The sequence below is a fragment of the Alexandromys fortis genome, unplaced genomic scaffold, assembly GCF_014885135.2.
Source record: "Alexandromys fortis isolate MF-2015 unplaced genomic scaffold, M_Fortis_MF-2015_v1.1 scaffold_91, whole genome shotgun sequence".
Classification (NCBI taxonomy): Eukaryota; Metazoa; Chordata; class Mammalia; order Rodentia; family Cricetidae; genus Alexandromys; species Alexandromys fortis.
Genome location: NW_026067968.1, coordinates 2850559 through 2870800, shown reverse-complemented (window position 1 = coordinate 2870800; position 20242 = coordinate 2850559). Strand labels below are relative to the sequence as shown.

Here is a 20242-nt window from a genome sequence, read left to right as displayed (position 1 = left end):
CACCGCTGTCCCCGCCCCGGGCTGTGGGCACAGCTGGGGTTCTCTGCTAACCTCTCCTGGGGGGGGGGGGAATGGGAGCATGGAGGAAGGGGGCCAGAGGGAATTCATACATGTCCTGTGTTGGGCCCCTTCTTGCACCCAGGCTGCCTTCTCCTCAGCCACACAGCAGCCCTGACACCAGCTCTGAGGAAGAGCCTTTTGCCTCAGCTTCCATCTGGGGTTAGAGAGACATGCTGCATACCGAAGGAAACAAAATGGAGAAAGGGGGGCACCTACCCAGGCTAAGCCGACTCTAGCTGGTCCCTGCTTAGTGACTGTGGAATGTGGTGTGTACCTCAACCCTTGGGAGAGGAGCGGGGGTGGGGTGGGAGTGGGGGTGGTGGCGCTTACGAAATGCATGAAAGATAAAAGAGTCATCGGGGTAAGCACTCTGATGTACATGGCACTCCCCCCATTCATAAGGTCCAGTTTTTACCCTATAATTGCCTATCATTATACACAATTTAAATATTCAAACATTCTCCACAAACCCTGGGCTAGCATGTTTTTATTACAAATTCAGAACAAGGGAATAACCTTTAACTTCAGAGACAAATGAGACAAATTTACAAGTGCGGATCTGCTGTTTTCTTGTGCTTTATCAATCCCCGCGGACCGGAACACTTTCGCTATAACACCACTCAGAACAATATACATATATTACGACTTGTTTGTAGTGTGTCGGTAATGAGTCCCCTCTGCATTAGCTAACCTATATAACTCGGCGTTGAGGCTCTCCATAACGTCAATTATCTCCTCAGAGCTAAACGTACACTCCATTAAAACGAGATTTACTGCCCTGGTCATACTTCTTGGGGTGGAAAGTGGAAATTTTTGTGGATGTAAGGAAAGGGAGGAAGGATGGAGAGTTTCCTGGGAAGGAAGCCATGACACATGAGCTCCTATGTCACCTAGGAGAGAAGGCGATCCACTGGGCGAGGTCTAGCCGCCGCGAGGGAGTACGGGGTGCACACGTGGGTGCCCCCACACACCTGCAGTTGCTCCCTGCCTTTTCTGTTTGTTTCCTGAATTCATTGCCTTTTGGCCATTAAAGTGATAAGTATGGTTTACCAGTTTCTGGCACATTCTCTATGCAACTCCTGCTCCAGAGCTTTTGAAAGACCCTCCCTGGGTGGGGGTGGCACGGGATGGCACAGTGCTGAGATGAATTTGCCCATCAGCACCTCGGATCTCACGGGGGGGGGGCTGAGGGTAGCACAGTTGGTGAGACTCTTGCTTGCAAGCCTGAGGACCTGCCTTTGATCCCTAGAACCTATGTTTTAGAAAGTCGAGTTAAACATGGTGCCATGAACCTGTGGTCTCAGGGCTGGGGAGGCCAAAACAGGCCTGGAACTCTCTAACCAGCTAGCCCAGCCTGTTGAATAAACTGCAGGCCAGTGAGAGGCCCCATCGCAAAACAAAACCGAGCAGATGCAAGATGGATGGCTCTGGAGGAGTAGCATCCTAGGTGGCCTCCACACACACACTTCGGCCACCTTCTCCCGACACATGTGCACTTGCCCACACAAGAGCACACACACTGAGAGACAGTCTCACTGGAGGTTCAGAGATGCCTACAACGTGCAGATTTCAAGGGATCTGCGTCCCGTGCCTTGTGCCTCCTGTCTTCCGCAGTCTTCATGTCTGTGACAAACACCAGTGTTTTCGCCCTCCTCGGTCGGATGTGCCTCTTCATCAGAGATCTCTCTTTGTTTTGGAGCTGGGTGGCTGTTTCCCCGGGCCTGACATTGCGCACCTGGTCTGACCACAAAATTGAACGGTTGAGGTATAGACTGTTTTGGGACATAGGGCTGCATGGTGCCTGCAGCTGACGTTCTGCTCTGCCTAGCTTAGACCACGCTGGTCCTGAAGGTGTGGGTTCCGGTCCTCAGCTGTCAAATGAAAGGTTTTCTGGGATAATCGACCTGTTTGAGAGGCGGATAGAGAGCCCCCTCCCACAGTAGAGGTCTTTGGAGATTGGCTCCACGTTGTGTTTCTGTTGTTGCCTTCACAGTCGGGAAGGTAGAGGGGCATCCAGTCGGAAACTGTCCAAGGTCTTCACCAGCATTTTTTTGCTATCGTGAGGTTTTGCTAGACAAGAAGACAGTTCTTGACTTGTGAAGGCCTTGCATATGGGCTTGAAAAAAAATTATTATTATTTTTTTTACTTGACTGTTTTCACTGGGATTTTTAGAAGTTGGAGTTTACTCTATATCTGGCTAAGTTTCTTTTTTCTTTGCTTCCATGCATTTTCAGTCTCTCCTCAGATGGGCTCCAAACCTTGCTCGAATTTCACCTCCCGTGTTTCCTCTCTTTGTATCAAAGCTACCGTCTCCATGTTCCTATTTGCCTCTGTCAGCCTGTCCTTCCCCTCTGGTCTAAAATCAACGTTAGGGTGTCCTCAGAGGGTCCTCCCCAGGGCTCCCAAGCTGCAGGACTCACTCTTTATTAGGGACCAGTGGCTTGAACGCCTGCTGGAAATCCCCATAAGCACCAAGGTCTTGCTGGACTGTGTCTCCATGGAAGCAGCCCATGTCCGGATGCTCGGGGATCCTGGCTCACCTTTATACTTCTGTGGAGTGCAGAGAGAGCAAGAGGGAAAGGCCAACACAAGGTTAAAGGGTGCTGGGAACATAGGTACAGTTTCTGGGTTTCCAGACATAGTGCCACCTTGGATATGGAACTCCTGGGAACAGATGGATTCTTCACATTTGGTATTTAGTGGTTTTGGGAGGCTGAGTGGGTAGGTGGGGCCAGCCCTGCGTCCATGGCTCTGGAATGTTAAAACTTCTGGATTCTGTGGGGTGGCTGTGGTATCTCCCACTTCCCTCTCATTCTCCAGCAGGCAGAGCTGTGTCCTCCATCACGGCTGCCTGTCCTCACAAAGTCTACCTTGCAGGCCCATCTCCCTCACCTCAGCACCTCTGGTCCTCTCGGGTCTGGCTTGGTGATCACCCCAGCCCCACCCCGAATCTCTCTGTGTCCTCCCTCAGTGTCACAGCTTCAGCTTAGCCTGACAGTCTTCTGGGTCTGAGGCTTCACTGGCTCCTATGCCCATACCCCAGCCTGTGGCCTCCTGGAAGGGAGGGGAGCGAGAGTCACATTTCCAGTAAGACTTGGCTGTTGAGTCGGCTGTGTGGCGATTGGTTTGCCACTGTGGTTGGAGTGGTAAGTACAGAGCTTTTTCTCCCAGGGTGTGTTAACACCTGGTAGATGAAGCCACATGGTCATCTCTGCCGCACCGGTTCCATGCAGGGGGAGAGAGCAAGATTCTCTCAATGGCACATCTCTTTCTTCTTGGCCCCTTTCTGCACTCGAACCCTCACTACTTGGCTTCCCTGCCTGCCCAGCTGTCTGGTGTTCCCTGGCATGGGTGAAATGAGTACATTGAGTGGTCCAGGCCCCCTTCAGGACCGGCAACAGTAGAGTTGGCACTGAATAAAGACCCGGAGCGAACCCAGGTCAGACAGATGTGAGCGTGAATTCCGGCTTTCCAGTTAACAAGCTGTGAGACTGTAGGGCCCATTGACCTGTGACGAGATTTGATTTCTTTTTCCTAAGGAGTTTGGGTCAAAACTCTTCTTCTTTGTGTGATTCCGAGATAGCAAGGCTGAGGTCATGTTGTTGATCCAACATGATGACCAGCCTGACTGTGAGGAATCACAGTTGGGAACAGAAGATAGGTACTCCGTGAAACCTGGTGGTGACACTTTCTGTGGCACATACCTTGGGAAAACACACAGAATATGGTGGCTGGTGTAGGCTGGACCTTTTTGGTGTCTCCTGAGTCGCCTGCTGTGTACTGTACCCAGGAAGTACAGGGTAGAGGACCCTGTCCTGGCGGTTGACTACAGTAAACAACCCCAACAAGGCTTCCCCTTTCCTAATGAGAACCCCGAACCTCCCCGATTGATGTCCATCAACTTGATTGCACACAAATCTGAAAGAGCTCTGTTTGCACAGACTAAGGAAATGTCCCAGGCTGCAGCGAACTGCAGGGCCACAGGGTGCAGACGCTAAATCACACCTACGATGGTCACCACTATGGGGGTTGCAGTCCCAGAACTCAACTCAGAATCCAGACACAAGATGGAGTCTACATAGATAGTCCAAAGCCAGTCACGTGCCTGCGTTGACATTGTTTTCTTCTGTACCTGGTCACAGTGTGCAGTTATTATGGTAGTGTAGGACAGAAGCCAGTGCAATGCAGATTCTGTAGCGCCCCCCAATGTAGCCAAGCCTGTGGATCTTCTGTTAGTACCCTGAAACTTCCCCCAACACCACTCATTCAACCCTGTTTGTGTGTGTGTGTGTGTGTGTGTGTGTGTGTGTGTGCGCGCGCGTGCACATAAGTGCACGCTCATGTGTATGGGTGCGTATGTGTTAGAGGCCAGAGGACAACCTCAACTATTATCTACTTCTCAAACTTTCTTGACAAACCTAGAAACTGCCGACCTGGGTAGGCTAACTGGTGAATGGACGCCCTGGAGCCTCCGGACTCTGCTTCCCCACACTGGTATTCCTAACATGCCTCGTTGAGCCTGGATATTTTTTAGAGGCAAGCACTTTCCTGACTGAGCCATCTCCCCACTTCCATCACTTGTACTTTTCAGGAAATAGTTACAAGGTAACCTCCAGCTCCCCTGGACTGAGAGCTGCCTGTATCTAGCTGCCAGAGGAGTACCAAGCACGCACAGGGCCTCAGGTCATTGAGTGAAAGGTCTATGCTTGACTGTTTTCAGCCCTGCCCCGTCCGGTTCCCACTGCTCAAACTCTTGTGTGCAGGGACCCACAGACAGCAGCAGAGGCCCACGCTCCCTGTGTTTGCTCAAGGCTGTCTGAAGCACAGGCCAAAGAGGATTCTAACAGACGGATCTGTCTGTTTGACTGAGGCCATCACAAAGTGTCAGCGATCATACAAAACCGCACCCACAGCTGCTCTCACAGCTACCATGCCGTCACACCCTGCTTGTGGGTCACTTGTGGATCTGCTCCGTTCTCCTGAGCCAATCAGCTGAATGCATTTACCATAATTGTAGCCCAAAGCAACATATCTTGACTTTTCGTATCTGTAAGCTGGGATGGAAGACATAGGTGCCCTATCCCCACTCTAGGTACCCTAGCTCTGGACACTTCTCTCTTTTATCTTTTATTCTGAGCAGCTTTTATCAGGACAGTATCTCCCTGCCACTTGCCTGCTGTGGGACATCAGGCAGATCCCTTTATCTCTTCCAGTCCTCGGTTTCGTCATCTGTGAAACAGCATTGCTGGCAGGTTGTGCTTTCTGAGCTGGGAGAGTGTTGCGTGAGGCCCCTGGTGTTCTTAGCTCATCCCTGGCTCACATTAGACATTTCCTACTGTCCGTGGCTCCCTCTGTCATTCCTCCACTCCACTTTCCACCTCCCAGGACTGAGGGCTGATTGAGCGACTTGGCATCTAGAGTACACCTCTAGACGGGGGTTTCTCGGTAGCTATGGAGCCAGTCCTGGAACTCACTCTGTAGAGCAGGATGGCCTTGAACTCACAGAGATATTCCTGCCTCTTGCCTCCTGAATGCTGGGATTAAAGGTATGCGCTAACACCACCCAGCTGGGAGGCAGTTTTTAAATAAACATGGGGCCTCTATGTCACCTGAATAATGGTTGTACTTACTGCCATTGTGAAGCTGTGGAGACAACACTCTTAACGGTTGTGGTTGGTAGGTGATGAGGCTAAACTGGCCTTCTGCTTGGGTACTGGGTGAGGATGATCATTGAGAGGCATCCAGGGGTAAAACTTCATGTCCCACGTTCAGCCATTTCAGTGTCATGTGGTCCCTTCACAAGGCCCCCAGTAGGCTCTCTGACTCTGAAAAATGGCTCCACTCGTCCAGCTTAGGGTGAACGTAGGCCTAACGGTGGCCGTCCAAGGACAATCAGTGCCCCTCCCTGAGACAGCACTGTTATTGTGAAACTGACCTCTACACGGACGGAAGGGGTGACAGACCCTGTGGTTGGGCAGGTCGTACACGGAGGCCACTAGGGTCCTGTACAGGGCTTGGGAAGATGGTGAGGGTGTGGCCCTGCCACTTCCTGCCTGTGACTTCGATTCTTTAAACTGCATGTCCTCATGATCTAGCATGCTTATGATCCTTGCCTAGCTTCCCTCGGAGGTGGAATGGCACAAGCCGAGGCAGTGGAAATGCCAAACTGCTGTGTGGTGCTGTGGCCTACTGAGGGGTTCAGGAGGCCCGGGGCCAGTTCTCCTGCGTGGACAGAAGTACCCCCCGACATCTGTAGACTTCTCTCTGGAGTTGCTATTTTCAAGTCAAGCTGCATTGCAGTTCATCCAGGCCTTATTACCAACAGTTAAACCAAAAGGCGTCCCCGAAACACCCATAACCACATACAAGGATGGATGACGAAACCCAAAATGTATAATGTCTACTGTACATCTATACAGCAATGCACAGTTTACAGAGGCAGGAAGGACCTCACCGCCTCCCGCCACCCCGCCCCGGGAGACAGGTATACTTTTTCTGTTTTAGTACCTGGGAATCAAGACTCAGAGAAGTGACGTCATTTGTTTGGTAGACCCGTTAGGGAGCAAAGCACACACGTTCAGTGATGCTCCCGAGTGTGGGGGCCTCTGGTCAACACAGATCTGGGGTAAGAGTCTGCATTTGAAAACGGTAAGACAAGCCTCTTGCTAGCTGCAAGAACAAAGAAGGCGTCATGTGTGCTTTCCAGATCTATGAAAATAAGGAGAGAGGAAGCAAGGACAGACACGGCGGGGCCCCGGGTTCTGGATTGCTCTGTGTGGTTTAGTGAGGCAAATGCAGCTGGCATTTCTAGGTCTGTAGGCCAGGACCGGTGCTTCTGAAGTAATCTGGACCCAGCGCTTGGGATCTTTAGCAGCAGCCACAGCAGCTGTGTGAGGCCAGGGGACCCCGTCCAGTTCTTTAGCAAAGCAGCCACCTCCTACTGCACAACATCCAGAACACCTGTGGGCAGGTGGCTGTGAGTTTGAGAGGAGGGGACAGTGAGGGAACGTTCGGAATGAGCCGAGGCCAGCCCTGAGTCAGAGCAGCCTGCTGTCTAAGGCTCTCCTGTCACGTCTAAAAGCCAGCTGTCCGTGCGTGCGCTGCGTCTGGAACGTACTCAGTTCTCGAAGAGAGAGATGTTCCAAGTGGCTCGTCAAAGCCTCTCTGACACGGTTCCGTTCTTAGAGTGAGCAGCCTTGTGCTCAGGGCTGTTTCTAGGCTAGAGAGAGTCATGAGGTCATCATATGGAAATGAACATTTTTATTTTAAAAAAAGAAGGGGGTTGCTGGAAAGAGAGTTGTCTAGGGAGGGCCTTCAAATGCTGGGAGACTTTTTCCTTCTTCGGGTACTGGAGAGGCTGCTGCCTACAGCGAATCTTGGAGTTCTATGGAGTGACATTTAGGGGTTCCGATAAAGATAACTCTCACCCTGGGGTGACAAATGGCCCCAAGATCTGACTTGACAAGCAAGAAGCAGCACTCTTTCTCCTCACAGTTAGCTATAGAGGTGGCACCCACCCCTGCATACCTTCAAGAAGTGTCTGAGTTTTGGAACATGCGGGCATGTGATCAGTTATTTTGGCTACCTAGTTGGCTTTGGGCTTCTGTATTTGTTGGCTAGCCTACTGCTTGGCTGATATCCTTAGAACAATCTAGAAAATGTGTGGCCACCAGATAAAGAGGCAGGAAGTGCTTCACAGCTACTTGAGGAAATGGAGACGCTGAGAAGCAATGGGGCCCAGCTTAAGAACACCCCAGACCTCAGCAGCCATGTGCCATAAATCCATTACCTAGAGTGGCTGGGGCCCAGAGAAGGCTACAGAAACAACTGTGACCTCCTAGGACGTGGTATTTCATTTGTGTTAGTAGCTCCAAAGTGTCTGAAAGGGGATTGTATTTACCTTCTTATGAAACACACACACACATACACACACGGTGTGAGAAGGAGTCTAACCTGTCTTCTGGCCAGCTCCGTGTGAGCTGTCTGAGGCAGGGCATAAGCTGAGCATGGGGGGAGGGGGTCAGGACTTTGGGAGGCACTGCTCCTCTGTTAGTTGAAGGAAGGCCCTGATCCTGAGCATCTTGGCTGCCCAGGCCTTGTGACACTCGGTTAAGATGGAAGACTCTCTTTTCGGGGTCCTGTGTGGATTACAGACCCATCTAGACAGGCTGGGACACCTGGAGAGGGCAAAAGCCTCTGCTTTCCCTGATTGGTTTTTTGTTTTCCTGCTACTTTGTTTGGCCGGAGGGGCTGGGGCTGGGGATTGTCCGTTGGAGCTCATGTCTGCTAGGCCAACACTCTACCATCGCGCTGTATCCCCAGTGCTCCTGCGGCAGTTTGCAAAACTGGGGTGAGGCCTGGAGAGGTGGGTTTCTGCAAAGGCGTGCCACGCAGGTATGAGGACCGAAGTCCAGTCCCTAGATACACATACAAAGCAAGGGGTGGAGTCATTCACTCGTATTCTCAGTGCTGGGGAGGTGGGCAGAGGAGGATCTCTGGGGCACGCTGGCCAGCCGGCCTAGCCTAGTCTGTGAGCCCCAGGCCCCCCGGAGAGACCCTGTCTCAAAAAAGCTAAGATGGTACTTGGTGAGGAACGACACCCGAAGCTGTCCTCTAGCCTTCACAAGCATGTATATGCACACGCATACTTCTCTGCACACAGGAATACACATATCCAGCAGAATGACGCTGGACTTCAGGGTTCTTTTATTCCCCTCCTTCTCTCTGCTTTACTTCCTACCACGCCAAACCCACAGATATACTATCAGGGGATTGTGGGATAATCCCTGCCTTGCAAAAGCATGTCTCTGATTCCAGTGCTGCTTGCTCTGGGCCTGCCGATGCCACGGTCGAGGGAATCTCATTCCTGCCCCACGACGGCATAGTACTTTCCTGTGGACCCTGGAGGCCTGACTTAGGCACACTTTGGAAACCGAGGCCGAGATAGACTTCAGAACGTAGAACCCAGTAAGGGATACAGCCAACTAGGAGGTGTAATTAGCTCGTGGAAGTGTTACCTACCCAGGGTTATAGAAGTCCCTGGGTAGGCTGGGGTAAGCAAAGATGGGGGCTTGTCAGGTCCATGCCCGCGGCGCTGTCTGCTGCAGGGCGTGGTAACTGTTCATGTTTGGCTTTGCTCGGGAGTTTGAAACTCTTGACTTGGTGTCTTTTTGATATAGGCAAGTTTAAACAGAGGAGAGGGGCTTTTCGAGGCTGAGGTTGCCATGCTTTGTGCCAGGTCTGGAATGAGAGGCCTATTCTTACCCCCTCTGAGCTGCTGCATCCGATGAAGGCAGACAGGCCTGTCCACGCCTGTCTTACTCATCTAAAGCATTAGGAAGGTTCTGGCAGGCAGAATGCGGCCTCGCATCGAGGTCAACCACTGCAGACGAAAGGTCCAGCCTCCATCTTATGACTGCCCCGGGAACTGACATGTGCATGGTATTTTGGCTCGGGGCCACTAGTGTCCACTAGCATTTGTTACTGGTGTCACCCGAGCTGGTTATAACAAATCAACACGTGTGGCTGTCTGTCCTGACTGCTGTCACATTTGGCCACCTCCTCTCATTCCTTTGTCTTCTGGCGGAAGACTTCAAACCACTCTTTTAGGCCAGAGCCCCATCCCCCACCTTCTGCCCTCCTCAGGGACTGTGGAGCTGATTTCCACACTGTGTGTGTGTGTGTGTGTGTGTGTGTGTGTGTGTGTGTGGCCATAGGTAAGGGTGGCTTTCACAGAACAGCAGACTTCTGAACTGCGTTAGTCTTGCTTCACATATCTGGGTTTCTATTGGACAGTATTTCCTGCACAGATACTGGCCCATGACACAGAAATTTCCTGTGGCTAAAATCTCAAATGTAGGCGAGGTATCATAGCGGTATCTGGATGTCTGTCTCTAGCAGCGCTGGGAATTGAATGTAAGGCCTCATCCGTAGATTCTACCACAGAGCTAGCTTCATAGAAATTTCTGTTAAAAAAATAAAATTAAGTTTGCAAAGCAATGGAGTCAGTAGTCCCCAAGGGGAGGATAAGGTGGAGTTTTTATCCCACGGGAGACTTTTGATGACGTGTATACTTTCCTGTGCCCATCAGTGGAGGGTGGGGATATCGGCATTTACTCTGTGAGGCCTTCTACCTCCTTTTCACCCAGCAATGAATTATGAGGGTGGGGTCTACATGTCAACAGTGACAGAGTCGAAAATCCTGGTCTAGATGGCGAAGGGGTGAGCTTTATTACCTTGGCTGGCTTTTACATAATGTAACCATTGTCATTCCCTCCCCTCTGGTCCCCAAAATGATGAAAATATAAACACTTTTAAGGGGAGCAAAGCCAGGCCTATTGAATGCAAGCTACTTACTTCCTGGTGACCTGGGGCCTGCTCATAGATCCCGTTGTCCCTTGCTATCTGGGTAGACGCAGTGAAGCCTGTCCACTCCTAGGCTGCAGAAGTGATCCCCTGGAGTCCCGGGGCCTTCTCATAGATCCCATTGTTTCCTGCTGTCTGGGTGGTCATAGTGAGGCCTGTCTACCCCTCTGCTGCACGAATGACTCCAAGGCTTCCCTGGGTCTGCCCATAGATCTTGTCTTCAGCGGTGTGGGTGGACGCAGTGAGGCCTGTCCACCCTGTGGGTACCCCAGCTTCCCGGAAGCTGCTCACGCTCTGCTTTTCTCCTTTGTGTTTCCCCAGGTAAAGATGAGCCTTCCAGCTACATTTGCACAACATGCAAGCAGCCCTTCAACAGCGCCTGGTTTCTGCTGCAGCATGCGCAGAACACGCACGGCTTCCGCATCTACCTGGAGCCCGGGCCGGCCAGCAGCTCGCTCACGCCCAGGCTCACCATCCCGCCTCCGCTCGGACCGGAGGCCGTAGCGCAGTCCCCACTCATGAATTTTCTTGGGGACAGCAACCCCTTCAACCTGCTGCGCATGACGGGCCCCATTCTGCGGGACCACCCCGGCTTTGGCGAGGGCCGCCTGCCAGGTACGCCGCCGCTCTTCAGCCCACCGCCGCGCCATCACCTGGACCCACATCGCCTCAGTGCAGAGGAGATGGGGCTCGTGGCCCAGCACCCCAGTGCCTTCGACCGAGTCATGCGCCTGAACCCCATGGCCATAGACTCTCCCGCCATGGACTTCTCGCGGCGGCTGCGAGAACTGGCTGGCAACAGCTCCACGCCGCCACCTGTGTCCCCAGGCCGTGGCAACCCTATGCACCGGCTGCTGAACCCTTTCCAGCCCAGCCCCAAGTCCCCGTTTCTCAGCACGCCACCGCTGCCACCCATGCCCGCGGGCACGCCGCCGCCACAGCCTCCCGCCAAGAGCAAGTCTTGTGAGTTCTGCGGCAAGACCTTCAAATTTCAGAGCAATCTCATCGTGCACCGGCGCAGCCACACGGGCGAGAAGCCCTACAAGTGCCAGCTGTGCGACCACGCGTGCTCGCAGGCGAGCAAGCTCAAGCGCCACATGAAGACGCACATGCACAAGGCGGGTTCGCTGGCCGGCCGCTCTGATGATGGACTGTCGGCTGCCAGCTCTCCAGAGCCAGGCACCAGCGAGCTGCCTGGCGACCTCAAAGCGGCCGATGGCGACTTCCGTCACCACGAGAGCGACCCATCACTGGGCCCCGAGCCTGAGGACGACGAGGACGAGGAGGAGGAAGAAGAGGAACTGCTGCTGGAGAATGAGAGCCGGCCTGAGTCTAGCTTCAGCATGGACTCGGAGCTGGGTCGTGGCCGTGAAAACGGGGGCGGCGTGCCCGGCGTGCCCGGTGCAGGTGCCGCAGCCGCAGCGCTGGCGGATGAGAAAGCGCTGGCACTGGGCAAGGTGATGGAGGACGCGGGGCTGGGCGCTCTGCCACAGTATGGGGAGAAGCGTGGCGCCTTCCTGAAGCGTGCAGGTGATGCGGGTGATACGGGTGCTGGTGGCTGCGGGGACGCAGGTGCACCTGGTGCGGTGAACGGGCGTGGTGGGGCCTTTGCACCAGGCGCAGAGCCCTTTCCTGCTCTCTTCCCACGCAAGCCTGCACCATTGCCCAGCCCTGGGCTTGGTGGCCCTGCGCTGCACGCGGCCAAGCGCATCAAGGTGGAGAAGGACCTGGAGCTACCGCCCGCCGCGCTCATCCCATCCGAGAACGTGTACTCGCAGTGGCTCGTGGGCTACGCTGCTTCACGCCATTTCATGAAGGACCCGTTCCTGGGCTTCACGGACGCGCGCCAGTCACCTTTCGCCACTTCGTCCGAGCACTCGTCCGAGAACGGTAGCCTGCGCTTCTCCACGCCGCCGGGGGACCTGCTGGATGGTGGGCTATCGGGGCGCAGCGGCACAGCGAGCGGGGGCAGCACGCCTCACCTGGGTGGCCCGGGTCCTGGGCGGCCGAGCTCCAAGGAGGGCCGCCGCAGCGACACGTGCGAGTACTGCGGCAAGGTCTTCAAGAACTGTAGCAACCTGACGGTGCACCGGAGGAGCCACACCGGAGAGCGGCCTTACAAGTGCGAGCTGTGCAACTACGCGTGTGCGCAGAGCAGCAAGCTCACGCGCCACATGAAGACGCATGGGCAGATCGGCAAGGAGGTGTACCGCTGCGACATCTGCCAGATGCCCTTCAGCGTCTACAGCACCCTGGAGAAACACATGAAAAAGTGGCACGGTGAACACTTGCTGACTAATGATGTCAAAATCGAGCAGGCCGAGAGGAGCTAAGCGCGTGTGCAGGGGGGCCCGCGTGCGTCTGTACAGCGTGACCATTGCCAATCATCGCCAATGGGACCCGTGACCGGACTGGCCTCTGTGTCCCCGGGGCCCAGGGAGGCGGCAGTCCAACCTAACCTGTGTCTGCGAAGTCCTATGGAAACCTGAGGGTTGATTAAGGCAGTAAAAATTAAAAAAAAAAAATTTGTGGAGCCTTTTAACTGTGCAATATTTTCTGTATTTATTGGGTTTTGTAATTTTTTGGCATGTATGTGCAGGTACTTATTATTATTATTATTTCTGTTTAAATTCCTTTAAAAGATTTTGTTGGGTATCCATCCCTTCATTTTTTAATAACCCAGTAGTAGTTTGAGCAATGACTCGCAAGTGACGTAGAGGGAAGCTATCTTTTAAATTATAATTTTTTTGTGTGTGGGGGGGTGCTGCTTTTTTGAAATTTAAGCTAAGCATGTGTAATTTCTTGTCAAGAAGCCAACACTTAAATGACTTTTAAAGTTGTTTGCCTTTTCATCATTTACTTTTGTCCTGAAATTAAAAAGAAAAGTGGCATGTGGGTTTTTTTTTTTCCGGGGAGGGCGTGACTTTCAAAAACTTTTTTTTTTCTGGGAGGTGGATGTACAGCGGATTACAATCTTTAACATTGTAGCACTTTGTTTTAGCATCCGATTGGAGATTTAGCACTGATGTCCTCCTGAGTCGCAGAGATCTTCTCTGTGTGCAATTCAACTTTCATGTTAGGAAGGAAAACTTGGAGGGAGGGGCGTGTGGCAAGCGAGCTTCTCCCGCACTCGGGACCCCGAGAAACTTTCCCCGGTGGCTCTAGGAACAGCCTCAGCCTCCTGCAATTGTGTGTTACCAGGAGATACTGTCCTTTTCTGGGGAACTTAGTGTACCTCTGCCCTTTGCTGTAGATTTGGCTGTATAAAATGGGCTGAGGGTACCTACTGGGTAGACAGTGGTGGCCTGCGGTGGCAGGAAGCGACTTAACAATGTTCTTTTAGACTTCTCACTCTCTCACTCCCCGGCCTACAGCTAAATCCCAGATGTCCACTGCTACAGTGTTGGTAATTGGCCGTGTCCCAAGCAGACAACTGGCCCTGGTGATGACCTAGGGAGTTACCGCCAGGGTCGCTCGGCTAGTGCTGGCAGCACTGTTGGGCAGGGGAATCTTGCCTGTTGGTTTCTTGCTGGAGGAGCTGGGAGGAGTACCATCCAAGGTGCCCCACGCTGCTCCCATTGTGGATTTTTGTTTTTTTTTTTCCTTCCTCCAATTAGTTGGGACATCCTATACATTGGACTTGTTCAGATTTGATGTTTGAATTCTGTTGACCCGCACTTTAAAGCTTTTGTTTGCATTTAAATTAAATGGCTTCTAAACAAGAAATTGCAGCATATTCTTGTCTTTGGCCCAGAGGTGGGTTAAACTGTAAGGGACAGCTGAGATTGAGTGTCAGTATTGCTAAGCGTGGCATTCACAATACTGGCACTATAAAGAACAAAATTAAATAATTTATTGGACAGTTTCTCTACTGCCATTCAATTTGATGCGCGTGCCTTGAAAACTGATCTTCCTATTTGAGTCTCTTGAGACAAATGCAAAACTCTTTTTTTTTTTTGAGATGAAAAGACTTTAAAAAGCAAACAAGAAAAGTACATTCTCTAGAAACAAAGCCACATTTACTTTGAATTTAAAAAAAATTCCCGGTTGAAGATAGAGGACGTGAAAATGCCATAAGACCCAATCAAATGAAGAAATAACCCCAGCACAGCCCTGGGCATCCATTTGCCGAATTGTTTTCAGCCCCTTTTGTTTTTGGGACAACGCTGCTTAGATGTGGAGTGGAGGTGATTTACTGCTGAATTAAAACTCAAGTGACACAAGCCGATATCGTTGAATGAAAAAACAAACAACAATTCAGGAACAATGGCTAATTTTTTTTCCTAAATTTAAATTTAGTGCACTCTGTCTTAAAAACACGTTTACAGTATTGGATACATACAAGGGTAAAAGAAATCGTGTGTATGTGTGTTGGAGCGATCTTTTTTTATTTTATTTTCAAAGTTTGCTTAATAGGTTATACAGAAAAAGCCACCATGGCGACGTGTATATTGTTTTCTTTTGGTGACGGGGTTTTAGTATACATTATATATATTGAAATTTCTTGATTACTGTCAAAGTGGACCAGTATTTGTAATAATCGAGAATGCCTGGGCATTTTACAAAATGAGAAAAAAAAAAAGTCCTTTTTCTTTTCCTTGAAACCGTTGCAGTAAGTTTTAAATGGTGGGTCTATGAAATCTGTCGTCACGGTAACTGTAAAGTCGGAGTTTTAGGACATTTTTTTCTGCCTTGGGTGTTGAATTTTTATTTCGAAAAACAAATGTATAGAAACTTGTATTTGGGGATTAAAAGGGGATTGCTACACCGTGTAGAAAAAGTATGTAGAAAAAAAGTGCTTACTATTGTTACTGCTTTGCAGAAAACAAATCCCATTTCTGACCTGTGCTTATTTTTCTCTCCCCCCCTCTGGAATGGATATATCGGTCGGTTCATATGATGTAGGCGCTCGCTGTATTTTTACCGGAGCTTGTAATTTTTTAACTGTAAGCTTGTCCTTTTAAAGGGATTTAATGTACCTTTTTGTTAGTGAATTTGGAAATAAAAAGAAAAAAAACCAAAAACAAACAGGCTGCCATAATATATTTTTTTAATTTGGCAGGATAAAATATTGCAAAACAAAACAAACAAACAAAAAAATCTCACCCACATTTGTCTTGTTAAGTCCTCTTGTACAGGAGAAAAAAAAGGGGGGGTTGTTTGACAACCTCCAAGAAAAAAAAAAAGACACAAAAGGAAAGAGTCAAATCTTTGGTTCACAAGTCATTTTAGTTGTATATATTCTGTCCAAATTGGCTTCGGGATCTGAATGCTCGAACTTTGCTTCAGGCCTCCTTGGTGCGGCCACAAGCAGATGGAAGGGTGGCAGGGGTAGGGGTGAGAGAGCCAGGTCACCTCCCTACGCTGCTGTGGCTACTGTGGCTGCCCCCTCCACCCCCTGACCACCCTCAAGAGCAGAGAGAGAATCCACAGCTGCCTTTGCCCTTGAGCAGACCTGGGTGAAGCAAAGCTTCTGGAAGGAGCAGCTGGGCTCAGGGGAGCCTCTGCCACTGAGACTGGTGCAGGAGGGACCGAGGAGGGTCTCGAACACAGGTCCTTCTGTTCCACGGAGAGTGTCCGCTCGCTCGCTCGCTTTCCTTCTCGGCTTTGCTGCTTTCCTCTGCAGTTCCATCGGTTTCAGAATGGTGAGGGCCTGGGATGAAGGAATTCTGTGCCTTTCCATCATTCTCCCCTTCTGTGCTCCCTCTCCACCCTCCTCCAGTCTCCGCCAATCCTCCAATCTGTTCATTTCATTCTTAAATTTCCTCCCCCTCTTTGTCCCCTCCCCACCAATCTCCCCCTTTTTCTAAAGCCAAGTAGCAGTTGTTTATTGGATGAGGGAATAATACACTTCTCAAAAATATTTATATCAGGAAGCCATTTTTTTTTAATTTCAGGAAACATAAGAAACCATCATTTCAGGTTATGAAAGCATGGCCGTGCATCTTTCCAGGCAGGTCCTTCGAATGCAAAGTCTGTCTCACTGTTTCCCATTTGACTTGCCTTTGCGAAGCTCAAGGATGGGGGCCAAGTGGAATGCCACGCCTAGGTCTCAGTGTCCTGTATGCTTGCCCCAAGGTCCAGTCCTCCCGCCTCCCTGCCCCTGCGCTGCCCTGTTAGCTGCCTGGAAGCCTCTGTGTGGTTCTCCTGTGCTCATAAAAGCTAGCCAGCGCTCACCAGCTCACCAGAATGCCAGGACTAAGCCATCCTAAAGCACAAGGATTGTCTGTCTCTGCCCAGTGCAGAGAGAAGAGAATTTTGCTTCTCTTATCAAAGAGAAAAACCAACCCACCCACCTCCCCGGAGCAGGTGACCCAGTCAAAGGGCTGTAGCATGGGTGAGCCAACCGACCTCAGGTCGGATTCTACACTGCCACGACTTTACCCAAAGTTGCCCCCAAATCGAACCTGCCACTTGCCACTGGAGGGTCATCCTGGGAGGGGGAGGGGAGAGAAGACTGGCTTACTTTAAGCAAAATGTGAACCCCGAGGTGAACAGCCTTCCACCTGACCCTTCCGTCCGAGGTTTTGTTGAACGCAGGTGAATCCGTGATTTTGGTGCTCTCTGTATCAGCCCTGCATAGCAAAGGCACATTGATTTCAGCTGTTTGCTTTTGTACTGGCGAGGCGAAATATTTTTATTACCTTTTCTATTACTTATCGTATGAGCTTTTGTTGTTTGCCTAGAGGGTTTGTCTCTTACAACAAGTTTGGAGCTATTTATTATTGCTTGGTATTTGTGCTCTGTTTTAAAAACAGGCACTTGTTTTTTTTAATTATGGATAAAACGTTGAGATGACAGGAGGTCATTTCAGTACGGCTTAGGAAAATACTGATTGTTCCTTTTCTTCTCTGTACAAGATTTTGGACCTCTTTTTTTCCCCTTAATGTCACAATGTTGAGTTCAGCATGTGTCTGCCATTTCATTTGTACGCTTGTTCAAAACCAAGTTTGTTCTGGTTTCAAGTTATGAAAATAAATTGGGACATTTAACTTGATCTCCAAACTTGTCCTTTTCTGTGTCTTTTAAAGGTGGGTAATGGTCAGCTGATTTCTAAAGGTGGGGGGGTTGAAGGTCTTTCTCTGTTTCCCTCCTGACCCACACCTTAAGCCCGTGGCCAGGAGGAGTTTGCGAAGCGGTGAGGTTTGGAAACCAGGTTCTAAGTAAGCCCTGGCTATACACTATGTGTGCACATAGTGAGACCTTATCTAAAACAAAACAAGGAACAAACCAAAACAGAAAACGGAAGCGGCTATGAAGCATAGTTTAAGACGGCCAAAGATAATTTTGATCTTGATGGACTATCCGTGCCACGAGCTCTATTCAGTCATGGCCAAGGACCCTGTGGTGGGGTTAGTAGATGCAGTTTCTTCAGAGAACTTCCAGTCACCTGCAGACTCTTGAGCTCAGTTCAATTCCAGGTCGAACCACATGAAATGACTTGTATTTGTTTTGACTGGAAAATTTTAATTATGGTGGGGTCTTGAAGCTCAACATTCTGGAAGCAACAGCAGGGTCTCAAGTTCGAGGCCAGCCTGGCTTCCAATAATGAACTCCAGACTAGCATAGGGTGCATAGCAAGATCATGTGTGAGAGAGAAATAAAGAGAAAGGGGGAGGGAAGAGGGGAGGAAGGAGAGAAGGAGGGCAGACAGGCAGGCAGGCAGGCAGGTGCGCTCAGGAGCTGGACACCAGAGTACACGACTCCTGCCAGCCGTTCTGTGCAGGTACTTTTGGCTTTCCAAGTGCAGAATGAGGGTTCTGGGCCAGACAGCCTCTCTGACTGTCTCACAGAACGTCTCCCTTCCCTTCTCTTAGGCTAGTTGTTAGTACAGTGAAAGAAACTCTCTTTGGGGTTCACCAAAGTCAAGCCTTGCGCAGCGAACGACCCCTTAACTTGGCTCTCCCAGGTTGAGCCCAGAGCAGCTGCAGGAGGAAGGTAGAGTTCTAGGTACGTCTACATGGGTGAACACAGGGGTTTCTCCACAAGCAAGGACCATAACGCACCTGAGCTTCATGGGAAGAAAGAAGGGTCCCCTGGGTTCTTGACCTGTTCTCAAGTTTCCTGATCTCCAAGGGACAAGGGACTTTCACCTGAAATCGCCCTGCAAGCCCTCAGGCTGTCATGAGCTGAGAGTTCACTGGGAGGGAGCAATGAAGGGAAATAGATGGGCCTTGTCGCCAAGGTGCGCTGGGGGGTTCACCTTCAGAGATGTCAGGAGAACAGGGGTGCTGTGCTTCTCTTCATCCTGTCTTCACCCCACGCAAGTCAGCATCCTCCCAAGAACCTGTCCCCCGGCTGGACAAGAAGAACAGTTTGAACTGTTGCCTTGGACGTGGCATGGAGTATGACTAGGTTTGGGGAACTGGGTCTAGAGCTTAAGGGACAAGAATTTCCAGATTGGAAGTTTTCCTTTTCCACAGCCTTTCCCCCAGTTGGCTTAGAAACAGGTTTCTGAGCCTTGGTGTTTCCTGCCCAGAGACCTCTGTGAATAGCCAAACTGAAATGCTCCAGCGTCTTCCAATAACTCACGGAGTGAGCTCTTTTTGGAGAGACACCCTCTTCTTTGAGCCATGGAAACAAATGATCAGGCTGAGTCACAGAAATTCCTCCGATGAGTAAGTTAACTAATGCTCACGAGTAGCTTGGCTTACACGGACAAACTGAGGACAGAGTAGGGCAATGGGAGAGTTTGATCCATTTCCTACCAGTTTCCTTGATAACTGGTTTTATGATCTCAGGTCAATCCCTTCCCTTTACAGGGTCTCTGTTTCTTTATCTGTATAGTAAAGACAACAAAGAATCTCATTTTTGCTTTCAGACAGAAAGCCCCCAAGGGTGATGTGGGCTTCCTGGGCTCCAAACACTGGGAGTGAGAGAAAGCCTCGAGAACAGAACACCCTACTCGCTGGTTGTGATTTGAAGGCTTCCTCCATGGTATAAATCATGGGGGTCTCTGCAATTTCCAACCATCCTGTTGTGGTTTGGGCATCTGTGAAGTTTCTGGGCACCTCTAGTCACCCCATTCTGAGCTGCAAGGTCCAGCAATTAAAATGAGAAAATTTCCTTGTCTGCTTTGGAGATAAAACTAGATGAATGGGACTTTTTATGTTAATGTGATGGAAATACATAATGAATCTCATGTAACTTTCAAGTCGGGGAGGATGAAAACGCTGACTCTGTGCAGGTGAAGCCTGAGCCACTAATTGCCTGCCCTGAATATTCTTCAAAACGGCTTCATCGGATTCTGATTGCAAACCATCGAGGATGCTTAAAAGACGTCAAAGCAGGCTGAACCTGGAAACCAATTTAATTCCCAAAGCTAGGACTGAGCTGGATGTCAAAAGTGGGAACACAAGGAGGCCTCCGGCTGGCTTGTCTTTTGCTCTCAAGAAGAGAAGCAGGATAAGGAGGGTTTTAGGACTAGGTAGTGTGGGCGACAGATGAAGTGGTGACAAAGAGGGAGAAGCAGATGAACCAGGGGGCAGGGGAGCTGGGGAAATCAGGCTGCTCCTCCAAAGATGATTGAAGGTTCCCCAGGAAGACAAGTGAGGGAGAGCAGGTGCGTCTGCAAGAACATAGCCAAGTTCATAGGGAAGCAGAATCCTAGAGTTGAATGGAATCCTTGGAAGTCATTTAGTTGATTCCTAGTGAACATAGGAATAGGAACCTCTTCCAAAGCCCCAAAGCACCTCTTGTCCAGTCCATATGCATGCATTCATCCACATAACCATCCATCCAAACATTCACCCACTACCCACTCACCAACTGAACCACCCATCCATCTATCTACCCACCTCCCTGGATTCACTCATT

The 20242-nt window shown here is 50.5% G+C and overlaps 1 protein-coding gene across 1 annotated transcript in view; it reads left to right on the top strand.

Annotated features, from left to right (window-relative positions):
- Bcl11b (BCL11 transcription factor B) overlaps window positions 1–17337 on the top strand; it is an 89969-nt gene extending 72632 nt beyond the window's left edge. Inside the window, exon 3 of the mRNA XM_050154833.1 lies at window positions 10748–17337. Within this exon, the coding sequence (XP_050010790.1) occupies window positions 10748–12759 (2012 nt within the window). The 3' untranslated portion in view covers window positions 12760–17337. The remainder of the gene's footprint in view (window positions 1–10747) is intronic.
- Window positions 17338–20242: the final 2905 nt, after the last annotated feature.